General features: G+C 46.1%; 1 protein-coding gene across 20 annotated transcripts in view; it reads right to left on the bottom strand.

Moving 5' to 3' along the window:
* Nucleotides 1-16,399, bottom strand: part of LOC129827747 (protocadherin alpha-C2-like) — a 217,925-nt gene that overhangs the window by 34,668 nt on the left and 166,858 nt on the right. For 19 of the 20 annotated variants that reach the window (XM_055888866.1, XM_055888862.1, XM_055888876.1 and 16 more), the window contains one exon: nucleotides 1,486-1,544. In XM_055888866.1, coding sequence (XP_055744841.1) covers nucleotides 1,486-1,544 — 59 coding nt within the window. Of the gene's footprint in view, nucleotides 1-1,485; nucleotides 1,545-8,156; nucleotides 11,294-16,399 lie in introns of those variants that run through there. The other variant, XM_055888858.1, reaches the window with a different exon arrangement.

Here is a 16,399-nt window from a genome sequence, read left to right as displayed (position 1 = left end):
GTACATCCCTCTCTCATGCGGTCTGTGTGTTGTGTACATCCCTCTCTCATGCGGTCTGTGTGTTGTGTACATCCCTCTCTCATGCGGTCTGTGTGTTGTGTACATCCCTCTCTCATGCGGTCTATGTGTTGTGTACATCCCTCTCTCATGCGGTCTGTGTGTTGTGTACATCCCTCTCTCATGCGGTCTGTGTGTTGTGTACATCCCTCTCTCATGCGGTCTGTGTGTTGTGTACATCCCTCTCTCATGCGGTCTGTGTGTTGTGTACATCCCTCTCTCATGCGGTCTGTGTGTTGTGTACATCCCTCTCTCATGCGGTCTATGTGTTGTGTACATCCCTCTCTCATGCGGTCTATGTGTTGTGTACATCCCTCTCTCATGCGGTCTATGTGCATCGCCGAGAAGAATAGGTGCAATGGTTTCTGGTCATTGAAGTTATTTACCACGTTTTCTCCACTGAACCAGGTAGAATATTTCCCTATTGAAAACTCACTACAACGCCCTGCAGTTCGGTCTTGATTTGATGTCTCTTATGCTTGATAGGATTTCTCTCTCGAGAAACAGTGTGTTGAGCTCACAAAAAAAACTAGAACTAAATGGGAATTCAAGTAATTGAACCGACGTTGGTTAATTAGGTCTTTAATAATCGAGGGGGAAATAAACTTTGGTTAATCGCTCAGCACTAGTTGACCCTGATAAAGCAGCATGTCTCTGAGCAGACATTAGGACGGACGGACAGACAGACGTTGTTTACAGGGAGCTGTGAAAGCGCCGTCAGTTCTGTCATCTCTCATGTCCCTCATCAATTTCACAATGCTGTCCGCCACGGCCGGAGGGACAGACTTCTGTGTGTGTGTGTGTGTGTGTGTGTGTTTGTGTGTGTGTGTGTACTATGAGATGGCCAGGGCGCAGTGCAGAGAGCGATGTGGTTCGCCTGGCTCGTTATGGCTGGCTCTGCTCGTTAACTTGGTCCCTCCCTCTCATTAGCATGCTACTCGTTTGAGTCAAGCTCAGACCATACCCACAGCAGCTAGTGGCCCAATGGCTCATGGGTAATGTGATCCCTGAATTGTGCATTCCCAGTGTCCCGACGGGCCATATTTCCACCTGACTGCCTTCCCTTTCATCCCTCTCTCCATCCCTCCTTCAGTCCCCTCAGTCTTTCACTGACCTCTTGTTCACCCCTCGCTCTCTGTCTGTCTACTACTGTCCAATGGCCAAGCTGATAGAAGACTGTCAAACGGATGCTTATAAATAGGATAATATCTGGTTTAATTGTAATGTATTGACAGAAGGAAATGACTCTGTAGTTCAATGGGGTTTGTTAAACAAGCAGCAGCATGAGAGGTTCCTTTGGTAGAGGGCAATGGGTAGAGTAGTTTAGGATTTAAGAGGGATTAGAGGAATGAAATACTGGTGAAATGTGAATGATCATTCTGACAGCGGACACTTATTGAGGAATGCTAAAAGGATATATGTGCTTACCTCTGCATCCCAGTCCTAAGTGAGGCAGAGTAACGCCAGTCTGAATTCGGCACCTTGGGCTGCAAGAGAGAGAGTGAGAGAAAGGGATTGAGTCTTAAGTACTGCAAGAGATCACACAGGCAAAACCCAATATCTTCTCATTAATGAATCATGGCGTGAACCACAAGTATGTGCACACACACACACATACACACACATCATAACAGTGACAGCTTGCCTCTGCCTGTGGAGAGAAATTAATTCTGAGTTGCGCTGGAGCTCCCTGCTCCTCCCCTCCTCCTCCCTCCCTGTCCTCTGTGAGAGTGATGACTTCAAGAGATAAGCCTGTTCACAGACTGCCCACACCAGACCGGTCCAGTGACCCTGCCTCTCTGCCACAGGCCCTCAGGCCACCCTCACCCTGGGTCAAACCACTCAGCTTCCGGTGGTACGCTCTGTTACCATGGAGACACAGTGGAATTCTCACTTGGCAGTTTGTGTTGATGGACTCCATCAGGGCTGCAGCTCTATCTCTCTCACTCTCTCTCGGTCTTTCACACTTTCACTCTTTCACTCTGAATCTCCTTCTTACCAATTTACTATTTTCTTTCTGACTTCTCTTGTACTAGGCTTGGTTCAGCTCTCTCTCCTTCTCTCCTTCTCTCCTCTCTCCTTCTCTCTCTTTCTCTCTCCTTCTCTCTCCTCTCCCCTTACTTTCTTTCTTCTCTCTCCTTCTCTCTCTTTCTCTCTCCTTCTCTCCCCTTCTCTCCCCTCACTTTCTTTCTTCTCTCTCCTTCTCTTGTCTGTCTCCTTCTCTCTCCTCCTTTAATCTCTCTCTTTCTCTTTCCTTCTTCTCTCTTTCCTCTCATCGGCTTCACTGCAAGTATATTATATGTTTTAAATGTTCAATAAAAAAACATCTCTGTTCCAGGACCAGTAGTAGGAACAACCTCTAACTTCTCCACAGTATTGACCCATTTCCTGTGCTGTCCACAAGACAGATGTTAACTTCCTGGCGATGGAAAATCGACCATAGTCTCTCCACACGACACATTCATGACGCCAAAATCTAATATGTGGGCCTAATGAGAAGGTCTTGGTATCCCTCCAGGAGTCATTCAGACAGCCCATCACATCATCCACATCCACAGGGAAACAAACAACTACACCCAGACAGCTACACACACAGACAGCTACACACACAGACAGCTACACACACAGACAGCTACACACAGACAGCTACACACACAGACAGCTACACACAGAGACAGCTACACACAGACAGCTACACACAGACAGCTACACACACAGACAGCTACACACACAGACAGCTACACACAGACAGCTACACACACAGACAGCTACACACACAGACAGCTACACACACAGACAGGTACACACAGAGACAGCTACACACACAAACAGATACACACACAGAGAAAGCTACACACACGAACACACTCCTCTACACAGGAACAGGAACACTGAGAAACCATATTTGTATTCATGTTGCGTCAAATCCACAAAGAAGTACATGTTATGGAGGAGTGATAAACTCTATACTGGTCTTGCAAATCCAACGATAAAATACTTTGTTAGCACAATGAGAACGGCGATAGACTTCACACCTACAATATTCAAAGGCATATTTCAACACTCCAACCACCTGTGATACTTACAGTGAGAGACTGACTTCACAGTCCACACTAAAGCTCACAAATAAGAGCGTTAAAGAAAGGGGAGATGGTTAAGGAATACAAACGCCATCATTAAGCATTTACCCTGTTGTACTAGAATGGCCGATGGGGGAGTGGTCTGGCCGTCCTTATGGTGTCTGTATGTGTAAATGAGAACAGACACACACTAACACTGCAGGTTAGAGACGAGCATCTGGACCCTAAACACATCCACAGTCTGATGCACTCCCACAGGAGGACACACGCACACACACACACACACACACATGGGCTTGGAGTATATCAGCACCGTATCTGAGAGAGAGAGAGATAAATAGAATGAGAGAGAGACAGAGACAGAGAGAGAGAGAGAGAGACAGAGAGAGAGACAGAGACAGAGACAGAGAGAGAGAGAAACAGAGAGAAAGAGAGAGAAAGAGAGAGAAAGAGAGAGAGAGAGAGAGAGAGAGAGAGAGAGAGAGAGAGAGAGAGAGAGAGAGAGAGAGAGAGAGAGAGAGAGAGAGAGAGAGAGAGAGAGAGAGAGAGAGAGAGAGAGAGAGAGAGAGAGAGAGAGAGAGAGAGAGAGATTTATCCCTGTGGGTTTTTCGTGTACTCTTTCCCTTCCTGCCTAGCTGTGTGGACACAAATTAGGGCCCTGGGTTTGATTTGGCATCTATCTCCTCGCCCCTTTCTTTTTCTCTCTCCCTCTGTTTCTCCCTCTCTTTCTCGCTCTCCCTCTCTCTCTCTGAGTAGAAACCCCTCGCATGGATACAGTGTGCGCACCTCCGCCATCGAAGCCTTGTCCAATGACCTTGCTTTCCCCGGCCCCGTCCTCACCGAACCGACCAATCCCACGGTGGTATAGAGAAACACGTCGCTGCCGGTTAATTACACGGCAAGAACAAACATGAATGGCATTTAATGAGGAAAAGGCCAGGGGATAGAGGAGCAATTACCTGAACATTGTTGTATGTCTCCCTTTTCATCTCCCTCCTATTTTCCTCTTTAATCACTTGTATTTTCTTTGCTCAGACCACCCATACATATGGAGGGATTGACAATAACGACCAGGACACCATACAGCTATTTCTGAATGAAAGCCTTAAATGATGTCTGAATTTAACATTAGCTGTTAAATAAGTTGTAGTAATGGTCATTTTCTCTACTGAGTCTCTATGACAACACTGCAGTCATAAGAGTTTCCTAGAAACAGTGAGTCAGTCAACAGTCACCAGTTTCCACGTCACACCTGTCAGTAAGAACGAACCACTCCAAAAATGATGTAAAGCCACCAGAAACATACTAATGGTTTTTAGCTATTTTTCCCTGCTTCTCACATGATGGCAAACGAATGAGAAAACCCACTGAACTGAAAATGGGTATTTAATCCAGCTCCGAGTGTCTGCCTCTCATCCCATCTCTAGCCCACCGAACCAACTCAAGGCAATCGTTTTGTGCCCTGAGCGCGACTGACCTGTGGGGGATTTTAATGCAGTAGGACCCATGACTCTTTAAGCTGGACAGAACAACACTAATGCCCAGACTATCTCTCTGCCCAGAGACAACCGCACCAGACAAGTCTGTGCCTATTGGACCACAACTAGTGGACCAATCCTATTGACTGGCTGAGGTCGTACTAGACCAATCACACTAACCCTTTACACTTTAACCTTCAACATTCCAATCAAGTTCCCAACAGCTATACTACTACCCCTGGACCAACCATGGATCCCATTTCCATATGTATTTTCTACATATGGATCCAGCAGTAGAGTTCACAAAGGAGAGGGGAAGGGAGCAGGAAATGGAGGAGAGAGATGTTTACTGAATATCCATGTTGAAAAGTGTTCTGATGACAGCTCTTTAAACGACTGCAGAGAAGCGAGGCGCTTAAACCTCTGATACCCTGACTCAACAGAAACAACCACCAGCTCTCTGAAGACACACACACACACACACACACACACACACGAGAGAGAGCTGAGGGCGTACCCTCCCACACAAACACACTGCTCCCACAAAGAAGCTCTGCGCATGGGTGAACACTCACACCTCAAATATGAACACATGCATAAAGTGCCGGAAAAACTAGAGAACATATTGTAGGAAACTGCATGTTTGTACATACTGAGCTCGCGATAGAGCACTGCAGATGCAAAAGACCTATGCTACTGCAACACAATGCAGCCTGCGCAGGTAACAGTACCAGACTACTGACAAAAATAAACACAATGCAGCCTGCGCAGGTAACAGTACCAGACTACTGACAAAAATAAACACAATGCAGCCTGCGCAGGTAACAGTACCAGACTACTGACAAAAATAAACACAATGCAGCCTGCGCAGGTAACAGTACCAGACTACTGACAAAAATAAACACAATGCAGCCTGCGCAGGTAACAGTACCAGACTACTGACAAAAATAAACACAATGCAGCCTGCGCAGGTAACAGTACCAGACTACTGACAAAAATAAACACAATGCAGCCTGCGCAGGTAACAGTACCAGACTACTGACAAAAATAAACACAATGCAGCCTGCGCAGGTAACAGTACCAGACTACTGACAAAAATAAACAAAGGATAGGAAGGAGATCTGGCAGTGGCACTGCGATTTTCAGGTTTTTAGTGTTCAAGGTCTCTGACATAAGAGTGATATATATACAATATATCTACAGTACAGGTCAGAAGTTTGGACACACCTACTCATTCAAGGGTTTTTCTTTCTTTTTACTATTTTCTACATAGTAGAATAATAGTGAAGACATCAAAACTATGAAATAACACATATGGAATCATGTTGTAACCACAAAACTATAAAACACATCGAAATAAATGATACATACAGTATATTTGATTCTTCAAAGTAGCCACCCTTTGCCAAGAGTGTGCCAAACTGTCATCGAGGCATTCTCTCAAACAGCTTCACCTGGAGTGCTTTCCAACAGTCTTGAAGGAGTTCCCACATATGCTGAGCACTTGTTGGCTGCTTTTCCTTCACTCTGCTGTCCAACTCATCCCAAACTATCTCAATTGGGTTGAGGTCGGGTGATTGTGGAGGCCAGGTCATCTGATACAGCATTCCATCACTCTCCTTCTTGGTCTAATAGCCCTTACTAGCCTGAAGGTGGCGATGGTGTATCGCTGCAGAATCCTGTGGTAACCATGCTGATTAAGTGTGCCTTGAATTCTAAATAAAACACAGACAGCAAAGCGCCCCCACACCATTACACCTCCTCCTCCATGCTTCACGGTGGGAACTACACGTGCAGAGATCATCCGTTCACCTACTCTGCGTCTGACAAAGACATGTCGGTTGGAACCAAAAATCTCAAATTTGGACTCATCAGACCAAAGGACAGATTTCCACCAGTCTAATGTCCATTGCTCGTGTTTCTTGGTCCAAGCAAGTCTCTTCCTATTATTTCTGAGGCTGGTAACTCTAATGAACTTCTCCTCTGCAGCAGAGGTAACTCTGGGTCTTCCTTTCCTGTGGCGGTCCTCATGAGAGCCAGTTTCATCATAGCGCTTGATGGTTTTTGCGACTGCACTTTCCGCATTGACTGACCTTCATGTCTTAAAGTAATCATGGACTTTTGTTTCTCTTTGCTTATTTTAGCTGTTCTTGCCATAATATGTACTTGGTCTTTTACCAAATAGGGCTATCTTCTGTATACTACCCCTACCTTGTCACAACAAAACTAATTGGCTCAAACGCACTAAGAAGGAAATCAATACCACAAATTAACTTTTTACAAGGTACAACTGTTAATTGAAATGCATTCCAGGTGACTACCTCATGAAGTTGGTTGAGAGAATGCCAAGAGTGTGCAAAGCTGTCATAAAGGCAAAGGGTGGCTAATTTGAAGAATCTCAAATATAAAATATTTTTAGATTTGTTAAAAACTTTTTGGGTTACTATATTATTTAATGTGTTATTTCATAGTTTTAATGTCTTCACTATTATCCTACACAAGGTGTCTAACGCATTCCACAGGGATGCTGGCCCATGTTGACTCCAATGCTTCCCACAGTTGGCTGGATGTCAAGTTGGCTGGATGTCCTTTGGGTGGTGGACCATTTTTGATACACACAGGAAACTGCTGCACGTTAAATAAACAGCAGCGTTGCAGTTCTTGACACACTTAAACCGGTGCACCTGGCACCTACTGCCTTACCCTGTTAAAAGGCACTTCAAAATGTTGTCTTGCTCATTCACCCTCTGAATGGCACCCATACACAATCCATATCTCATCTGTCTCAAGGCTTAAAAATCCTTCTTTAACCTGTCTCCTCCCCTTAATCTACACTGATTGAAGTGGATTTAACAAGTGACATCAACAAGGGATCATAGCTTTCACCTGGATTAACCTGGTCATACTATGTCATGGAAAGAGCAGGTGTTCCTTACATTTAGTACACTCAGTGTAAATGATTTATGCAAATTCTAAATCCTTCATATCTGCCAAATACGTTTTTTTTTGTTTTTTTTGATAAAAAAGAGCCCTGCTTAAAGGTAAAATCCACTCAAAAACGTTTGTTATTTTTTAAATTAGTCCACTGATGATACAGTCACAACATCTTTTTCATGTCAGCAGTCAAGTTTTTAAGGATTTGGGCATCAAGCAGCAAAGTGTAACTTTACACACCATCACGATGACGCAAAATGCTGATGTGGCCGTTGACACTTTGCTTCTTCAGCGTCCAATATCTTGAAAACTTGACTGCTGACATGCAAAAGATGTTGTGACTCTATCAATAGTGGACTAATGAAGAGGACTTTCCCTTTAATATTGCATAAACCCAACAAAAAAGATGGAAGCCCTCACACATCCCTCATGTTCCTTGGAACTCTAAATGCCAAACACCACTGTTCCACAAAACATTGCCTGTGAAGAAAAACCCAAATACCAAAAGAACAATGCATGAATAGCTTCTCAGTGTATTGTGGAGGGTGTGTTGTTGGGATGGGATGACAGGACACACACAGAGATACACACACACACACACACACACCTGTATGGCGGTTGCATCTGGCATGCTGAGCCTGCGTACAAACATCTGGCTCTGTCCACTCTGGCTTGTGACATATCCCCCGGAGCTCCAGGTGCCGCTGTGGGGCCGGCCCGTGTTATAGAACATAAAGGTGTCACTCCCCGACGTGGCTGTCATGCATGTCTTATAGCAGTACGTTTTGGTCATGGAGCCGTTCCCCCGCACCTCGATGTAGTGAGGTTCAACCTTCAGGTCTCTCCGCAGAGCAACATTGTTGTTGGGTTGACCCTGACCTCCTCCACCTCCCCCACCACCGCCACCGCCACCTCGACCCAATGACCCTCCACCCCCACCAGCCAAGGTGCCGCCCTCGGGGACACTCTTTTGGGACACACAGCAGGGCGAGCAGGAGCCGGGCTGGGTGCAGTAGGCGTGGCAGCGGACGATGGCCAGCACCACAATGGTGACCAGGAACACAAAGGTGGTGGCGCTCAGGGCCACGATCAGGTAGAGGGTCACGTTGGAGAACAGCAGCGGGCTGTGAGGCCTGATGATGCGTTTGGGGTCGGGGGTCAACTTGGGTGGCAGCTCCATGACGTGCACATTGATGGTGGCGGTGGAGGAGAGCGGCGGGAGGCCATGGTCACGAACCAGAACGGTCAGCAGGAAAGAGGTGGAGTTGTCCTCGCTGACACGCCGCATGGTGCGTATCTCCCCCGTGTGCTCGTGGACTTTAAACAGGTCCAGCTCGGAGGTGGTCTGCTCCAGGGCGTACACCAGCCAGGCGTTCTGACCTGCGTCTCCGTCCCACGCCACCACCTTGGTCACCAGAGCCCCCGCCTCTGCATTCTTCATCAGCGTCTCGGTGGTCCGCGTTCCATTGGCTGGAGGATGGACTATCCTAGGGGAGTGGTCGTTTTGGTCCATAATGTAAACGTAGACTGTTGCTACGCGGCTGAGGGGCGGCACGCCACCATCCTGGGCTTTCACCTGGAAGTGGAACTCTCTGAGCTTCTCGAAGTCGAAGGCTCGCAGGGCATAGGCCTCTCCCGTGTCGGGTTTGATGCTGACGTAGCTCGCAACAGGGATGCCGTGGTTGTTGTCATTGAGAACGGTGTAGGTGATGCGAGCGTTCTCCCCAGCGTCTGCATCCATTGCCTTTACAACGCACATCGACGCGCCAGGTGCATTATTCTCCATCATGTACACCGTGTAGGAAGTCTGTTCGAAGCGGGGAGGGTTGTCATTGACATCGGCCACGTCAACTTTAATGGACATGTGTGAAGACAGGGCCGGGGTTCCCCCATCGATGGCGGTTACTGTGACGTTGTAGGTGGAGATGGTTTCTCGGTCCAGGAACGCAGCAGTGACCAAGGTGTAGTGGTTCCGGAAGGACTTGATCTTAAAGGGAACACCAGGTTGGATCTCCAGGGTCACCTGTTTGTTTTGGGCGGAGTCCCGATCATTAAGACTGATCAGAGCCACCACGGTGTCAGCCCGTGCATCCTCACGGACCGGGCTGGAAAGAGATGACAGCACGATTTCAGGAATGTTGTCGTTCACATCCAAAACCTCCACCACCACTTTACAGTGGACGACCACTGCAGAAGGACCCCTGTCCATAGCTTGTATGTACATCTCATAGGAGTTAGTCTCCTCATAGTCTATGTTGTTCTTCACTCTGATCTCTCCTGTATCTGTGTCCATGGAGAACATTTGTCTCACCCTCTCTGGGGTGTAACTGCTAAAAGAGTAAAACACCTCCCCGTTTGTGCCTTCATCCCGGTCTGTGGCGTTTAACTTTATCACTAGAGCACCCTTGGGCGAGTTCTCCGACAGTTTCACTTTGTACACGGAGTTGTCGAACACAGGCACGTTGTCGTTGGAATCCAGGACACGCACGTTGATTTTGGCTGTACCTGTGCTCGCCGGAGTGCCTCCATCGACAGCAGTCAGTATCAACTGATGAGATGGTGTATGCTCACGGTCAAATGGCTTTTTGAGCACGAGCTGGATGTTCTTGCTATTTGCCGCGGGCTTGTTGGAGTCCAGCGCGAGGTGCTCATTGTTGCTGAGCCGGTAGAGGCGAACTGAGTTGGAGCCTTCATCTGCATCCTGTGCGCCCTCGATGGGGAACCGGGACCCAGTTATGGCGGACTCTGAGATTTCCAGCTGGTACTCGTCCCGGGGGAACTGTGGCGAGTTGTCATTCGCATCCAGAATCTCCACCTCCACATTATGCACCTCGAGCGGGTTCTCAACCCCCACTTCTAGGTTGAGCAAACAGGTGCCACTGAATTCACACAGCGTCTCCCGGTCGATGCGGTCACTCACCGACAGCTTGCCATTTTTATGATTTATGTTGAAATATCTCCGTGCGCTGTCCGAGGTGATTCTGATGCGTCGGGAGGAGAGCTTTTGCAGGTCCAGACCCAAATCGCGAACAATGTCGCCGACCACAGCCCCATTCTCTAGCTCCTCCGGAATGGTGTATCGTATTTGTGCATTTGTAAGGCCACTGAGTACAAAAATTACCAAATAAAAAGTAAAAGGCACATTCTGAGTTATGCTGTAACCGCATCGCACCACCACAGCCATTGCAAGCAGGCAGGATCCGCAGACGGATTAGAGAAAGCTTTCCATGCGTCCCCACACGCAACATTAAAAACGGGGGGTAGAGTCCTTGAGTTACCCCCTACTATGTGCAGGACGACCTAAGCATCCTCTCCGGTACATGTGCTTGTTTTAAATAGCGTTTTTCCGTTACATCCATGTTTTCCTTTGTCCGTTTGGCTACTGCTTTTTTCTCTTCTCTCTCCGCGCGGCTGAAAATTGTTCCCCTCTCACGGGTGCTGACTATCGCTCTCCCTCTCATCTCCTCTCTCTCCTTCCCCCGCCCTCTCTCCATATCTGTGCAATGGTGTCTGTTGGAAGCGGGGGAGGGGGAGCATTGCTCTCAAAACGTACTGGCTGCATTTCACCGATTGAAAACAACGTCAAATAAAAAGAAAAAACACATTAATACCTTGAGAATGGCAATAATAGCAATAATTGTATTGCAATTCATCATTATTTTTAACCGTCGGTCGTTTTTCTATTTTTAAGAGAGCGCGCTAGAGCAGGCTGTGTTTTTTTATCAGAGAGGGAGAGAGAGTGAGCGAGCGAGTGCCACCGCCCTTTTCATTGTGTGCGGCAGATACATTGCTGATCTGATTTAACCGTACGCCCAGGCGATTACTTCTCTATTTTCATTGATCCAAACCTGCCATTAAGCCAAAGCTCTGGACCCAAACGAATAAATAGAAATAAAACGAATAACGGACATATAATCGAAAAGTCTATGGAAATAGATCAATAAATTCACTAACAAATGAAATGTATTTGTGCAGCAATTATCATCATAAAAGTAGTCGTTACATTTGAAGTATAATCACGGCAGTTTATTGAAATATTTGCATTATTGAAGAGAAGAGAGGCTCTGTCCTCAATGGAATCAACAGGGCAGTGCAAATCAAGTTAGGCTGAACATTACAATATGGAGTTAACCAACAGAGACAATAGAACGAGAAAAACAATAAAAACAATAAAAAATGAAATGTGTATGTATCCCTCTCCTCTTATTAAGTACAGCAGCTCTCAAAACAAAGCATACTGTGTCCAGTGCTCTCTCGCTGTCCCACGAGCCATTTTGCTGAAATATTGCTGCTCGCGCCCTCCCCTCACTTACTGCCCTGGGAGTGACAGCTGGGTTGATCGTATATTAGGACTACAGGAGTACTTGACTGCCGCTTCAGTTTCGCATCATATTACTCGCAGTACACAGGACCACCCCCTTTAGGCCTATATGTTATCATATGAAGCATGTTAACTCGGTGTGAGCGGGCGAAACGAACCAGGTCACCAACAAGATGCTCGAGACTTAGCCCCTCGCCATATCTGTCAAAACAAACTAGCATGCCCTCTTCTGTCAGACCCAAATTGATGGAATAATACAGAGCTCGTGCACGCTGCAGATGCGGAAAGCACAAAGAATTTAGACTCATGTCGATTTGTTGACAAGCAGTTCTCCATTTTCTTTCGAAAGTCTCACTTGTCCCAAACATCTAAGCTATAGCCCAATACAATTCAGCAAATAAAAATGTCCACCTGGTGTAAAAGACCGACTTAAAAACAACTAGGGCTAACTGTTAGCCACCCCCAAAAATATTTTGAATCCATGAGTGCTGGGACGGCTTTTACAGACACCTTAACTCCTGACAGTTTCAGAGATTGCTTTGGGGGCAGTTCACACCAAGCAATGGTAATGTAATAGTCTGTCAGACATTAATAGACACACACTGCCCTGTCTCCTGGCGCCTTGATATACTTTCATTAATCCATTAAAAAGTGGACCTCAGCTTTATAGACGATCGTGAAGTGTTTTACTTTCTTGAAAATCCTGCGCCACCGACCCTTCTGACTTGGCAATCACACTGTACACAGACTGTCTGGCTATATTAACCCTCCTGCTGTGTTCCGGTCGAATTGGACCGATTTACAAGTTCTCTCTGAAAAATGTAATTCATTTAATCTGATTGTCATAAGGTTCCACAAGGCATCTGAACACACAAAATACATTTTGATGATTTTCATTACATTTGAAGTGTTTTATTTAACTTTTGTACACTTGTAGTGTTCCCGGTCAAAAATGACTGGTCATTAGAAATGAATGGGTGAGACTACAATTAGTGTATACAATTGAGTTCAGGCACATGTCCATTCATCAGATGGACACACTTCCTCTTCCAGACCCCCACATGCATGTGTGTTTGAGCAGACACACACACACACACACACACACACACACACACACACACACACACACACACACACACACACACACACACACACACACACACACACACACACACACACACACACACACACACACACACACACACACACACACACACAAACACCTTCTAATCTTTCCCCCACACGAAACACACCTGTTGGCATTCTCACAAACAATCGCAACATTGTTTCAAGAAGAAATATAATGTTTCTCGCATCTCTGGTATATAACGTTTTTTGGGGGCCTTGCTCACAATTCATTCTGTGGCAGCACAATGACCAAACGATATACTGTATGTGAGGCTCTTGATCATATCTTTGATCATGACACTGGTGAGGAGGAGAGAGTCCTTGTAAAACTTTGACACAAAGTAGTCTGTGATAAATAGCGCAATATGTTTCATCTGAGTATTGGTTGAGTCAAAATAGTATTGATTATTGGTTGAGTCAAAATAATCCATACATAATGCTTTTATTTACTCAAAAACGAGTTGTATGAGCTCAAGTCAATGAGGCCTAAAAGCCATAAATAGCAATTAGAAGTTCAAAACGTGTAACGTTCACAAGAACTTAAGTTGAAAAAAGGATCTAACACAACCTTAGGTGATAATATTTGTTTTATTATGGATTTATAATCAGCTGTAATGTGGCGGTCATTTTGAACCGGGAACACAGAATTAATGAACATGAAACGAACACAACAGGAGGGTTAAATACATTCCAAGTACAATATAATTGCACAACCAACGTATGTTCATCAAATGTTGTAGTGGTGTTAAGCCTTTGCTGGTTTTTCATTTAAATTCGACTCAATATCTCAAACACCTCAAACATCTGCCCATGTGGCCGAGATGTTTCATATGCGCATGTCTGGCCGCAGGTGGTCAGATAGTAGCGTTAAATGCCCAAATCATCCCGCTCAGACTTTCCTCCTAATTAGTACAGTCTGAACCCATGTACCCCTATTAAAATCCAATTTAAATCGGATTCAATTCAATTAAGAGGGGGCATCTAGTACAAACGCGATCAGTACGACAAAGTGAGAGGGAGCATCTTTCGACACTAATTTCATTTCTACGCCAGCGGCAGCGGTTCATACTGAATTGAATCGCGGCTCTCGTCTCATCTCCGAGCCCTTTACCTCTGGAAAAGCTCAATAGTTGGATAACACTCAGACAGACAGTATACTAGACAATCGGCTTTCACACCATTCACATTGATTGAGTCATGCAGTGAGTGCAGTGCCATTCAAAGCACCGCTAGGAAGGACATTGTGACCTAAAAGGTGATGTCATTGAATGCTGGTCTCATCTTATGGATTTATGCAATCCAAAAGGAGACTGTCTGAGATCTATTAGCATTTCCTGGAGCCAAATTAATGTAAAAAAAGACAAACAAAATTACAATATTGGCTTAGATAGACTGCCTTTGGTCATTCATTGGTGTGTATATCTATCTCTGAATAAGTCAAACATTCAGGTTAGTAAGTATAGCCTGAGTGGTATATCTGTATGGTAGACTGAGCATGAAGTTGTTGTGCTGTGTCTATTTGGGGTGTGGCCTGAGAGAGCCCCAGTGCCAGTCTGATTCACCCGGCCACCGGGCCACGCTACGCTCCCACACAACCCGTCCCTCTCCCAGTGCGGCTCCAGCTCTCCTCCACCGACCCCTCTGCCTACAGCTGTGAAAGGCGAAGGCAGCCTGCGAGAACCCCGCTCAGCGGTGAGTCACACCGTTGTTAGGAGTGGATGGATAGATAGCTGAGAGACTCTTCTTCACACTCCAAAGCCAGACTGAGGGGGTGGTGAACTGGGGAGCTGGAGAGATACAACTGAAGAGAACAGAGATGGAACGGAACTTCCGTTAGGTTCGACGGGCCTAGAGGGAACTTTTCCTTTGTGCAGAGATGGACGTTTTGTGATTTTTTTTACACATCAACTAACTCCAATTTAACTCCGCGGTGGAGATGAGACAGCGTGGGTCTCATGTCAGTCCGTTCTCGTAAGTCTCAGAGGTATGCTAGTAGCAGAGCTCAAGACGTTTAGCAGATTCTCCCGGTGGTGCGCGCAAGCTTTAAGGCAATTTGAGACAGAGATGAAAATAGGAGACTATTATCTCGTCAATTGCACACGCCGTCGGATGTACACCTGTCCTTTTCCAATTCGCTATGTTGTCTCCTCTCTCTCTCTCTGTATATTGAGCTGTACGCGGGCAGGTAACTGATCTCTCTTTCTCTGTACCTGTTAGAGTCCCGCCCATCTGTCCCGCCGTTAATTGTGCGCAACAGAGCTGTGGGTTGTTTTATTTTCACTCAAGGGGCTCGAGATTAAGTTATCTCAATTCCTTCTCCGGAAGACTAACAGACATCTGTATCGCAAGAACAAACACGTCCTAATGCTTTTAAATGGATCCCTCTCTCTGTCTCCCTCCATCCCATCTTTCAATTGTCTGAGAGAGCTGTGGCCGAGGGCCACCGAGGGCCACCGGAACGTCTGAAGTGAAAAGACAGGAGCTAATGTCTCCGCTGCTGCCTCTGCCTCTACACTGTCCCATCTTCTCTAAAAAAACACCTCAGAGAGAGAAAGGGAGCAGGAAGAGAGAGGGGGAGGGGAGAGACAAGGAACAGGGGAGCAGGTGGATAGAGAAGGGAGAGAGACTAACAGACGAGCTCGACAGCAGATAAAGGGAGAACTCTGAGTACTCGCCCTATCATCTCTTTTTGGAAATAGAGGAGCCTTTTTGAAAAGTGGAATATTAACTACCTTCTCACCATCCATTATGCAAGATGACGGACATATTAATAAAACGCTCTCCAGTAACCCTCTCTATTAATACACAGTAATCGTCCCTGTTTAAAAGCCATCCTTTCACTCCCTAAGCGTCTGTTATCCCATGTGGAAGACCGCCATTTGTGAGTCAGATTTCCACACACGACTGGGACCGGGACTGACTCGGAAGAGTCTGAATGAGTGTCTGGGCTGGAGCCGCTCTCTCTCTCTCTCTCTGAGAGTCTTTCTTTGTTATTGTCAGCTGCTGTCTCGTCTGGTGTGCTCAGGGCAAGGAGTGATGACCTCATACATGTTCCGCCTCACTCTCGCCACACCAGACGGAGTCCGAGCTCTGAGTCGTCTACTGTTCATCATGCAGACACACAGACAACATGGTTATTACAGCGTGATTTTTTTAAACTACAAAGTTAATACTTAGTGTTTAGGCCCCCCAGTGAGACACATGGCTTTTACATGACAATTGATGCCATATGACACATATAATATAGGGTAACACATACATCATGGCCTTCTAGGACTTTTGCTTTTAGAAAATACATTAAAGAAATTAGGAAAATACAAAAAATATATTTCTCTCTTTCGATCTTTCATTATTTTACTCATGGAAATGTCTGCCTGCTGTTGTGTAGGAAGACAGTAATC

This window comes from Salvelinus fontinalis, chromosome 29, assembly GCF_029448725.1.
Source record: "Salvelinus fontinalis isolate EN_2023a chromosome 29, ASM2944872v1, whole genome shotgun sequence".
Taxonomy (NCBI): Eukaryota; Metazoa; Chordata; class Actinopteri; order Salmoniformes; family Salmonidae; genus Salvelinus; species Salvelinus fontinalis.
This window is presented reverse-complemented; position numbering and strand designations above follow the sequence as displayed.